At 36.2% G+C, this 12,515-nt stretch overlaps 1 protein-coding gene across 3 annotated transcripts in view; it reads left to right on the top strand.

Annotated features, from left to right (window-relative positions):
* SH3RF1 (SH3 domain containing ring finger 1) overlaps positions 1–12,089 on the top strand; it is an 83,586-nt gene extending 71,497 nt beyond the window's left edge. For 2 of the 3 annotated variants that reach the window (XM_051616483.1, XM_051616484.1), the window contains exons 10-12: positions 847–1,205; positions 3,036–3,370; positions 9,466–12,089. In XM_051616483.1, the coding sequence (XP_051472443.1) occupies positions 847–1,205; positions 3,036–3,370; positions 9,466–9,634 (863 nt within the window). In that variant the 3' untranslated portion in view covers positions 9,635–12,089. The other variant, XM_051616485.1, reaches the window with a different exon arrangement.
* Positions 12,090–12,515: the final 426 nt, after the last annotated feature.

Genomic DNA, 12,515 nt, shown 5'->3' with positions numbered 1-12,515 from the left:
TTATTCCAGGATACTCTTTAGAAGAAGCCTGAAAGTCTAATTAATATCTGAAAAATGACAGTGGATTGATGTATCTGAGATGTGCTTGCACAAAGCTAGAGGGATAACCCTTCTACATTTCAGACTATTTGAAGGAAAGAGGCTGTGAAGCCCTGGCATGATGCAATTTGCTTCACATTATTTGGGTAAGATGTCTGCACTTCGTTCCACCCAGTGATGCAGAGATACCCAAGCTGTTGAAATACCCAAAAGCACGTATGGTTGACCATGTAACTATAATAGCAATGTTGCTTCTTGGAAAGAGTGAATTGGTTCATGCAGAGCTCTGTGCTTTGTAGCTAGGCTGTGGCCCAGGTTAGTATATTAAGCCCTGTGTTATTCTACAACTTCCAGTGTAGATGTTCCTTTTATTTCACAGGGGTGAGAGTAAATCCACTTGTATATTTAAACATCCCAAGAGACAATAGCTTATGTTTTCAGAGAAACCACTCATAGCAGTAATTGCCACTGTACTTATTGTTTGAAAGACCCACTAAATATGTTGTGGATTTTGTGAATAGTTTAGGGAAAACAGTTCAATTATATTTTTAGCAGCTTCTATAAGGAGTGTTTCTTCCTACTTTGTTTTATGTGCCCTGACAACTACAAAGTGTATTGAAAGGAAAAAAACGGTCTAATGAGATCAAGTTGATTCTGTCTAAGATGTCATTATAGTAATATAAATGGAAGTTATGAAGGTAGGAAGGAAGCTTCTTGTGACTGATTAGCTGTAACACAGTGACTGTGCCTCACTTTGTGTGTCTTGTGAAAAGATAAACTCTCTCACAATTTACTCTTTTGTTCTAGTTGCTGCACACAGTCAAGAAAGACCTACGGCAGCAGTCACACCCATACAAGCACAGAGTCCAACCTGCCTTATTCCTGCAGCTGTGATCATTCCCCACCAGTCTGTTGCCTCCCAGCAGCTCCAGCCCCAGCTTCCAAATACTGCTGCTTATGTCACAGCTGTGAATGTGAACCGCTCAGCCATCCCACTGGCATGTGCAGCAGCTTCTTTGAATTCTCCCAACATTGTGGCTTCATCTTTGGAGGGAGATAATAGTGGGAGAACTGTAAACACTCACCCTGGAGCTCCTGCATCTCCAGAGAGTGCTTTAGCTGCTGGTGGAAACGCTGTTGTCAGTAAAGCAGACAAGGATGGCAAGGTGGGTAGAGAATAAAATCAATCCCTTGAATTCTCCCATTTTCATCATGCAGACTGTTAAGAGATCCATATTTTTCTCTTACATTTGCTGCATAGCAACATTGTGAGGTTTTTAAGACTGAGCCTGAAACTCAGGCAGCCATTTTGTGATTGATTTCAGCTATGAGCAAATCTGTTCTTGGCCATACAAGAATAATTTAGGATGGATAAAACACAGAGCAGACCTTGGAGAAGGGTTAAAATAGGGTAGCAGGTTCATGCCTTAAGCAGGAGGAGCAAAAGATGAATGGATAAAATTCAGAAGACTGTTGGAATTTTAAGTATTTTGTTTTTCTTTGCCTGCAATCAGTTTCCTGAATACTTAAGAAAACTGTATAGTTAGCAAATGTTACCAGTAAGTATCTGTAAACTAATAACCATAACTGTCCTTTCTTAACAGAGATCAGTAAAGTCTGTGATTCTGCTTGCTTGATTTCTACTGGAAGTATTTTTTTCTGTGTCTAAACTCATTTTCACTGTCCAACAAGCCATGTGATTATGTTACATTGTGGGTAGAAGCATTCCTCCAACTTTCTAACTGGTTCTGTTTAAAATTGTGGAATTGTGTTTTCTCCTTTTGACAACTTTCATTACATCTCAAGTGTTGTAGACTTCACCTTGCTACTCTTCACCCACATGCACTCCTCAGTGAAGTTCATGAAGATTTTCATCATAGGCTGTATACTAATCTTGCCCACTTTTAAATTATTTTTGTTGAATAGAGGTAGCTACAACTTTGTTTTAAAATTACTTTAGTCATAGCCACTGACATCAGACTGAGGTGCCCTTAGGCAGGGCTTTTAGAAAATTTATTTCTGGTTTAAGGCTAAAGATACTAAAACATCTGGACTATGCTAATTTCTTCGAGTTTCTGTTTTTCCTTCCCGTTTGCTAGAGAGCAGTTCTTTGTTGAAATAGCTTTAAGTTATTGGAGACTTGGAAGAAGGACAGAGGATATTTTTCATTTGCAGTTCACCAATTGCACTGCATCCCAAACTATAATAAAAATCTCACTTTGCTTATGCTTTTCTTTTTGTATGGTTAAATAGCTTATTTTTGTCTCCAGGGCTTACAATCTGGCACCTCTCAGTAAGCATTAAATTCACTCAGTCAAAGGGTTGGTAAGAAGATCGCTTCCACACCCCTTAAAAAAAGAAAGAAACACAAAAGCTACTTAAATAGTTCTCTTCAGGGTAAGTAATAGTTTTCAGGGATTCCTGTCTGGACAAGCAAAAAGAATGTTTACAATTCTTCCCTCTAGCAGAGCAGCAAAACACAATACATTTACCTTCTGGCAAATTTCTGTTAAATCATGAAGGTCTTCCCTTAGTGAGGGAGGATAAATAAGACACTTATCTAAGCAGCAGCCTTCAGGGCAGACTTTTCTCCTTGCTCAGTTTGAAATGATTCTTCACACCCTCCTAGAAACTTCCATGTTAATGAAATGTTTTACTTCTTAGTAAAGTACTTCTTTACTTCTTAACTCCTCACTCCTTCTTCTAGACAACCTTTCGGGCCAGTGCCATTGGCTTTTAAGGTAAGCTGTAAGTTAAATAACTAAGCAAAAGGACTTAGCCCTTTTATGGTCTAAATGACTTATTGTTTTTCTCTTTAGAGTTTTAATTATTATCTTTCTCTTTTATAATTTTCATCATTTCTTTTGTGATTTATACAATCTCCAGTATCTCCTGACAATTTATTGAGTCCTCTCTGATCACAATGGCATCTATCAGAAGGAAGCTCTTCACAGGAGACTTTTGTTCTGAAATGAGGCACTGCTTTTGGTTTACAGAAAGAAAAAAAAGGTTTGCTGAAACTGCTTTCTGGAGCATCCTCAAAACGCAAGCCCCGACTGTCACCTCCAGCATCACCAACGCTGGAGGCTGAGCAAGCAGCTGCAGAGTTCACCCTGCAAGGTGCAGTCGGGCCAGAGCTTCTGTCAGCAGGTGGTCACAGCAAAGCTGGATCCTGTCCCACTGACAGCGAGGTCTCTGGGCTGGCACAGGAGACGCTGCATCGGAAAACAAGTTCCCTGGATTCCTCTATTCCAGTAGCGCCGCCACCTCGGCAGCCTTGCTCATCTCTGGGACCCATCCTGAATGAATCCAGGCCTCTCGTTTGTGAAAGGTAAAATATCCTGTGCAGCTACACTCGGGCAAACCAAGACAAAATCCATTCTCTGACACTTGTGCATATTACAACTGCTTCAAAATGCTGAGGTTTTATAGCAGAAAGAAGCTTCCTTTTTTAACAGTGCTTTATATCCTTGCCAACCAACACTCATGTTTGTTTGTTTACTTTTAGTGTTACTTTGAGGTTTTAGAATGAATAGACACTCAAATATGGTGATCACAGGTCTGGTATGAGAGCTGAGGTAGATAAAATAGGCCTCCTATTTTGCAAAACATGAACATGTTATAATACTGCATTTATGAATATCAGGTTAGTCCTTTAAGATTATTAGCAATGCATAACTGCCAACCTAAATATATGGTGAATCAGATCCTTATCTATGAGTAGACTTAATGTGTGATTTCTTGAGCTGTTGTGAATATGCTTTTACTACCCAAATGTTCCATTACTGTGCACTCCACACAGCAAGCTCTAGGGCAGTCTGTGTCCTGGCAAGTGATCCTGAAAAACACATAGTTGTCTAGACTCCGAAAATGCCAGGAAGTTGCTTTAAAGTTCTATCACTTTTCTTTTGTGTCCACCTATTGTTTTCAAATTTCCAAGTCCTCAGTAGATTGCATGGTCTGTGAAGGAAGTGGCAGTTTTCTAACTACTGTCTCTTTTTATTATTCCTGGTAGCAGTCAAGCAATATGAAGGATGTCATAGGATTTCTTTTGCAGTAGCTCCGTGATTGTGTGGTGTACAGAAAAAAATAGTAGTGTTGCAGTGTTAACAGCTCTGAGACTGAACTGATTCATGCTGACTTTTGTAGACTTTGTTCTGATGCTATTAACTCATGGTGTGTGGGCATACTGTTGTATTTTTGGAGGTCCATTGATCTTAAGGTATATTCATGTACCAAGATCTAGACAGTATATCAGTTTCTACTTTCTATTTTATCTTACTTCTGTCACACCTTTTAATATTTTTTAAAAGGTTGTTACTGCTTCTCTGCTATTTCCTAGCAGGATATTTCTGCTTCATAGTGATTTTCTGAAGTAGATCTACACTTACAGATGGAAAATAAAACCCGAAAGACTTCTCTTTAAGAATAACATTATTTGTTTTCACATCATAATAAGTCTGTTTGGCACAGTAATACGTTTTTATGTTTTGAATTTGAAAATAATATCAAATTCCTTCTGGCATGACCAGTGGATATTTGTGTAAAGCTATTTGCATCCTCATAAAATGTATTTTTTTCACTTCCATTATGGAAATCTTTTTTCTCAGAACATCTTATAGAAAATTATGCTCTATATTTTTATTGATCTAGTAATAATATACACTCAAACATTCTTTTTACTCTATCTCTGTATTCTTACTATTATTTAAGTTATTATTAAGTTATTAAGTTATTATTGCTACCAGAGAAGTGCTACCCACAAGATCATTCTTCCTGGTAGACAGGCAGAACTGTTACGTTTTGGTCAGTGTATTTAAATAGAATTTCATCTGGGTTCCCTTTGTCATTTGCAGGGCAGTGTTAATATTTTTCTTGCTGATGTGCTCTTGTTGCATTTCATTTCCTTAGGCCAAAATTGCCTCAAATGTATTGCTTAAGAATACTTACTACTTACATTGTACTCAATATGTTCGAAGTAATTTATAAGCATTAGTTAATCTTCATTAGTCTGGAAGAAGAGGAGAGTGAGAAACATACTGATGATGGAATAGTATCTGCAGTGAAAATTTAGTGTTGAGGAGGAAAATACTTACGAGGATGAGCTCAACAGAAAGCTGAAGAACCGAGAAATCTTCTGCTAATATTATTCTGCTCTTACATGCCACGATTCCAATCACAGGCTACAATCTAACTGGAAAAAAGAGACGGTATTCTTTCTCTTCTGGCTCTGGTTTGCAGTATAATTATTAGGGTCCAAGTTTTATTTTCAAAGGTGGCTAGAGGATATGTGAGTCAGGTTGTGCTGATTATTCTACATTAATTAGGTGCAAAAGTAACTGGCTCAACTCTGGAAAGCACTTGAAAACATTCCTGTTTTGGATAAAGAGTTTTCCCCAAACTCCTTGCTTCATTTAAGGTGAAATATCTATTTTTTACTCTGATCCCACTGTTTCTCTTTTCACTAGAATTGCAAGTTGTCCTAGAGTCTGTCTTTCCTGTATGTTCAACAGAAAAGTGGAAGAAAAACTGTATACTTGTTTCCAATAATGGAGAACAAATGGGATGGCATTTGATGTGTTTGATAGCAAACAAGCTCTTTGTGACATGGATTTGCAGGTGGATGCTTAGTATCAGTGGCCATTTTACTCACGTAAGGGAAGATGGTGACATTCCCTTCCATCTTACTATTGCAAGTCTTCTCTCTAGTTCACATTCCTATATTCACTCTTCTCCTGTGCACTAGGTTGGTTGCGCACTGTGGTTCGTGGTTTTCCATGTGTTCCTTGTACAGAAGGAGCAGAGAAGTTATACAGAAACTTCAGCAAGCCTTGCCTCCAGTTTGGATCAGTTTGGAGAACTCCTGTCACCTGACACTCTGCAGTGGTGATCAGTTTTTTTTTTTGATTCTCCAGCTGAGACACAAGTTGGCTTGGGGTATTGTGATTTCTTGTATTGATGCAGCACAGATAATTCCAAAGGTCACTGTCTTTTCATTCAAAAGATAACCCAACTCCCTGCAGTACCCAGAGAGTGCCATGGTCTGCTATGAATACACACTTAATTTGGGTATCTGATACGTTTATATTTTTCCATGACAAGAGATAAAAGAATATTTCAAGCTCTTTCATGAGCTTTCTCTTTTAGAGGGAAAAAAATGACTAAATAGCCTTAAATTTTACTGCAGTGTAATAATAAACTTCCCAGCACCCTGTAATTCTGTTTAAAGACCTGAAGTTGAACCTAAATACACATCATGGCATATGCTAAACTATAATATGAATCCTTCATCCAGTTACAGTGACAGACAGTGGTAACTTTGTTCTGTGATTAAAGTGACTCTAAGCGACTTTATCCACCACAAAATGACTGGTGTAACATCTGCTTCCAGTGAGCAGGCCAGTGGCTTTAGGTGGCAGCAGGTTTTATCACACTTGGCAGTATTTAATGCTGTTAATTAAATGCTGAGAATCAGTCTGCCCTAGATGGGGGTTGATTATCTGTAGAAGTCAAGGCACCTACTCAGCAGGCAGGAGAGCTGCACAACAGCAAGGTACACGTGAGCTGAAGAGTAAAAATTCAAAGTGCGAGAAAAAGCAACTAAAGCAAGAAGTTGAATAATAAGTATTATTTTAACTTCTGTAATAATAGTAATTCCAACTTTCTGTATTTTCCTCAGCCAAAGTTTTCTGGATGTGAGAACATATTTTTATCCACTCGGTGATCAGTAAAACCACAGATAATTGTCCAAAACTCAACTAAAAGTAGCTGAGAGGAAAAGCGGTATTTTCTGTCCAGTGAACCAGAAGCAAGAGAGAAACATGCAAAATATGTATTTTTTTTCATGTTACTGAAAAGTGTGAGAAATGCCAATATTAAAAATGGAGAAATGTGAAGACACACCACCCACCATCCCACTTCTCAAAAAGACAAAAAAAATTCATAAATACAGAATGTGAGAGCAATGTGGGATACAGCCAGACACATTAGGAATATCAGGAAAGAACTTAAGGCAAATATAGTGGCTGCTTCTGGAAATACTTGAATTTTTATAACACTAATATTTTATCACTAGCTGGTTAAAGAGAATTAGGATAATATTACGAAAGTTAACAAAAAATACTGTAAGACAGTCAAAGAAAATAGAAGAAAACACATACTGTGCAAGATGTATGTAAAATATTATAGATTAGGTGACCACAAAATATCTGCACTATTCACCTACAGACATGGAAAACATTTGCAAATACTGAATAGGCAGATAAGCAAAGAAGTGTTTTGGAAGATAAAAACATGGGAATGAACATATTTTTCCAAAACAGGCCACGCTTAGTAAACATGATTACGTTTCTCCAGGGACCTGACAATGAATTTTGGTGCTAAAGCATAAGGCTTTCACTCTGCATTGATATGGGTACTTTTGGCAGTATGTTGTAGGTGATGAAATAGGTAATGGAGTAATAGTTTCTTTTTCATAAGTGAGTGAAGGTCATCCAAATAGACAGCTGTGTGAATGTGTGATGAGTCTGGGTCTGATCACCTCTCTTTGGGCAAATAAAATTTGTAAAATGTGACAAAATTTGATGGCTTGGCATAAAAAAGATGTGATTTAGAGGTGCAAAGCCTCCTGGGTTTCTTCTCATTAAACATTGAAAAATACAGTAAAATAGGATTTTAACACCAGGGGTGTTGTGCTTTTGTTTTAGACATTAGATTACAAGATGGATATCATACTATTCGGGAAAGTAAAAGTTAATGAGATATAAGTTAATGAGATGTACTAAATTACTGCAGGATTGAGGGAGTTCAAAACTATGGAGAGCTCAAGAGAACAGCATTTCTGCGCAAGTTGGTAATCCTCTAGAGAGGGCAAAGAGAAGATGGGGGTTTTGCAAAGCTGTTGGTTTTAGCACTCGGGAGGCATCAGCAGAATCTAGGGAAACAACAGACTAGTCCTATCAATTCAGGAGTGCACAGAGGTTACTGACAGACAGTCTTAGAAACAGAAACTATGTGTATTTCCAGGTAAATGTTCACAGGGCAGCATTTGACAGAACAGAAGGTAAGTAAGGCAGGTATTCTTTATTGAACCCCATTTTGAATGGGCTTTCTTTAGGATAAAACTAGTGCTTAAGTATGTGTTAAGTAGTATGCTCATTAATTTTCAGCCTGAAATTAACCTGCTTATTACAATGGTAGACATTCTTCATAGCTTTATTGCAGTTCTGTATCCTTTATTATCTTGTCCTGCCTGAGTAGAGGCTATTGTTCCATCTCAAGTAGTTTACAATCTTAATTAAAGTCTATAAAAAATGTTTGCTTTTTATGTCCTAAGTCAGCATTAAAACCCAAGCTGCCCACAGCAGAGGTTAGTGCAGGCATCTGCCATGCTGCCTGGGTTGGATGAGGAGCGTTCTGAAGCTCTACAGTAATGGAGCTTGTACTTGGCTTGGTAACCTCTGTGAAGCATGAATGTAATAATTCCAATGCTCTGAAATCTGACCATTGTCATAATTGAAAGAAAGTCATAATTTATAAGTCACCAGTAAATAAAGTTTGACTACTGATTAAATCCTAATATAATGTGCTACACATAGATTTCCCTAGAGACTAATTATTTACACACTGCTGCTACTCTTTTCTGAATTCTTCTAACTATATGGACAGACTTAATTTTTGTTTTATTATGTTTCTAAGCAAAATGTACTTAGGTATTATAGTATCTTTGTTTCAATATTACAGAATTAACTTACAAGATACGTTGTAATGAAGTAATACACATTTTTTTAAATCACATGCTTAAGAAAATTGTTGAGTTTAACACTTTTTTTAAATGCTTCTTTTTAATATTGTAGTACACAAATGGTGCAACTGTGTCCGAATAAGACTACATGTATTCTATCCTGAAAAGCTTCTGAAGTAAACAAAAATTATTTTAAAAAAACAGTGCACATTAATAGGTTTTGTTAGTTGCTTCTTTTTGTTCTGTGCCTTTTCTTAAGAGCCTTCCCTGGTATGATATAATATGAAACATACAGTTGTAAAATTATGCCCTGTGAATGCTTTGATTATTATTGAGTCATGCTGACTGAAAGAGTCTACAAAGTTATATCCAAAAATATGCTGACAGTTTTCCTCTGTGACTTAACCATTGTATATATTTTTACAGGAATCTGGGTGAAAAATAAAACTTGATAGGACATGCATACATTTGACTTAAATACATTAAGTTGGTATTATTATTTTCTGTTCAAGATGTACTTAAATTTTAAGTTGCTGCATACTCAGCAAACAGTTCTAGTTCTTAAGTTTTAACTCCTGTTTCCATAAGTTTTAACATGCACAGGAATATTTTTAAAAGCATTGGTTTAAAAAAAACAACAATGTGAAAACCCTAAATGAAAGTGTTTTTTTCTAATTACGCAGGTACAGGGTTGTGGTATCCTATCCTCCTCAGAGTGAAGCAGAACTTGAACTTAAGGAAGGTGACATTGTTTTTGTGCACAAAAAGCGTGAGGATGGCTGGTTCAAAGGCACTCTGCAACGAAATGGAAAAACTGGCCTTTTCCCTGGCAGCTTTGTTGAGAACATTTGAGAAGATTCATTCCAAGAGCTTCAAATCATACTGTACTATGAAACAGCACAAACATTTTACCAGAAAAAGCACAGTCATGAAATATTTTCAAGTGACTGTCATGTAAACAAAAATCTACGTATTTTTACAGTGTCTATAGCACAATTACACCAGCGAACAAAGAAGATGAAGACATCTGCTGGTTTTATCACTTTGGATTCTTTAAGTGTGATGTGTGCCTTGTACTGTCTGATTTATTATATAGAGGAACTTTTTTTTTCCCCAAATATGATACAAAAATGAACAATGGTTTATAAGGCTGTAATTAATTTATTCTTGTTTTTTTAAAACTTGAATTTTGTGTAATAGCTAAAATTCTTGTGATTATGATTTTAACAAATTATTAATTTATGAAAGAATAAGTAAGGGGAAGCTGGATTCTCTCCTTATGAGCAAGCAATTATATCTGATAAAGAGCCTCCCATTTATCCTCTGGACAATTTTCCCCTGCTGTGTCTGACAGTGGAGTAAGTCTCTGTTTCATGAGTTAATGTTGAGTGGTGATGTGGCGTCAAATAGAATTTGCCTAGTGGGGAAAAATGTGTATTTTGTTCTTTGGACAGAGTGAAAAAAACCCCAACAAAACAGTCAGTGATGTTCTTGAGTCTAGTTCTGCTTCTTCATATATCACCCAAGTAGAGTAATGTTTCCAGGAGGCAAAGATGTATGAGAACAACCGAATAAAATTCAATCATCTCAAGGGTAGGAAGGAAGAAATTTAGGAGTGCCAATAAGAAATTCCCCATACTTTCTGCTCATGTAATTACTTGGCTATTTGAACAAAGCTTAGCTTTATGTATTTGGCCAGTTCTTTGGGCATTTAGCACTCAGGATCCAACAAAATTGGAAAGAATGTTAAAGCCCAACACTGAGAATTATTATATCTTGAAAACATCTGTTTGATAAGACTGAATATAAAAATAAAAATATAAGTTGTACTTAATGTCTAAAAATGCCTAAGAAGTGTAATTTGCTGTTTTCTTCTCAAACTGATCTGCATGGCCAAGAGATGTTTTAAAATGTCTGAACAATAGTGGTGGTAAGTGATGCACTTGTGTTAAAGTAAAAGGCTGTATGAAACACTGTGAAAACTTTACTAACTTCTTAGCCATTGCTACTTTGGTATGTTCTGACTTTTCCTTTGTCTTGCATGTGTTACTGAGTTCCAGCAGTAATATATCTGTGCATGGTTGGCATTTTCCATTCCAATTTCCTGTTGATGGGTTATTTTGCTCTGAAAGTTTCCCAAAAGCCACTTGACCAAAACTAGTGAGCAACTCACCTTCCACGAAAGAAGGTGTCCAGTGTTTGAATCATTAATAAAATATTTTCATGTCCTTGCAGCTGATGGATCTAAAGAAGGCAGCCTGCAAGAAAACTGTTGTTAGTCTTTCAGGGTTTTGTTAGGGATTTGACACTGGTGAACACACACACTACTCAGCTGAACATGGGGGTTTTTATTTATTTTATTGTTTGATTATATCAGTTCAATGGTGATTTTTTTTTTTAAAAGACACCGAGCACCGTCATCTCCACTTAAATCTGATGTAATTTGGCTGTTACTCAGCACTTTACAAAGGGAAGCCAGTAGTGTGATTCAGTGTCACAGAGTACACAGTGATGTGTTAAATCCTTAATTCTTTTTGAAGCTATACATTTAAAAATATCAAATATTAATGACAAGGATTTCTTGCAATATCAGGTAGTATCATGATGGTCTTAAAAATTAGAATATATATATATAGTTGGACATGACAGCATTCCCAAATTAACCATCTCTCTGAAACACTGTATAATTCAGTTTTTGCATTTTTAAATATTTTTAAATAGTTTACTTGAATATTCATGTAATATATAAAGGTTTTGTGAAATGAGTTTTAGTTAGAAAGAAGCTGATACTAGCTTTTGTCCACATAAATTGACACTAGTGTGTCGTAATATTCTTACTTTGGAAAATTTAGTGCATTTTATATTAAAGACTACTAAAGTTTAATTTTTTTCTATCTCTCCATATTTTAAACTAAGTGACTAAGGTACCTCTATTAATAGAATTTCATGATGTAGAAGTCATTTAAAAATCAGCTGTTAATCAAATAGTTCTTTTAGATGAAATACATTTTTAATTGATTTTTTTAACATTAAGTAAATGTTTGTAAAAAGGACTTATTGCCTAGCTGTGCAACAATGACAAAAATGCAGTTTAATATGCCTTTTTTGTGATCTTTTAGGGGTTATTTTTTGGTTTTGGCTTGGGATTAATTCAGTGTAGAAACAGACAAACCCTGTGCGTTTGCTTTGTGTAATTCCATAAAAAATTTTGTAAGATATTTTATATCTATGTTTTAAGTCAAGTGAATGTTAAGTGTTTGATTTACTATGTTAAACTTCCAATCCTAATAAATATTTTCTTAGCAAACAGCTGAATCAAAATGTGTATGCAAACATGAAGCATAAATTACTTGTAATGAATTTGACAATAAATTTACCAAAATTTAATTTCAGAATTCAGAGGAGGATATTTCTGCTCATAGAGGAAAAAGTCTTCAGATTCCATAATGTTACAAGTTTGGAATGATGAATATAGTGCAAAAATTGCAGAGAGAACTGAGGATCTGGCTGTTGTTTTCTGTCTCCTTATTTCTGAAAGTAACTTCAGAGGAGGTAGGTAACTTCCATCTCAGTCGGATCACGACAGACTGGTTGGTCTTATCAACAGCATATTAGGTGCATAAGAGCTATAAAGTGCTTTGCTTAGAGGAGGAAGTGTCTAGAACTGTGGATCTGCTGTGTGTATACTGAGAATTTGTCCCCAGCCCTGAGGGTGAATCATCTGCCCACTCTT

Source organism: Apus apus, chromosome 4 (assembly GCF_020740795.1).
Source record: "Apus apus isolate bApuApu2 chromosome 4, bApuApu2.pri.cur, whole genome shotgun sequence".
In the NCBI taxonomy this organism is placed as follows: domain Eukaryota; kingdom Metazoa; phylum Chordata; class Aves; order Apodiformes; family Apodidae; genus Apus; species Apus apus.
This window is presented reverse-complemented; position numbering and strand designations above follow the sequence as displayed.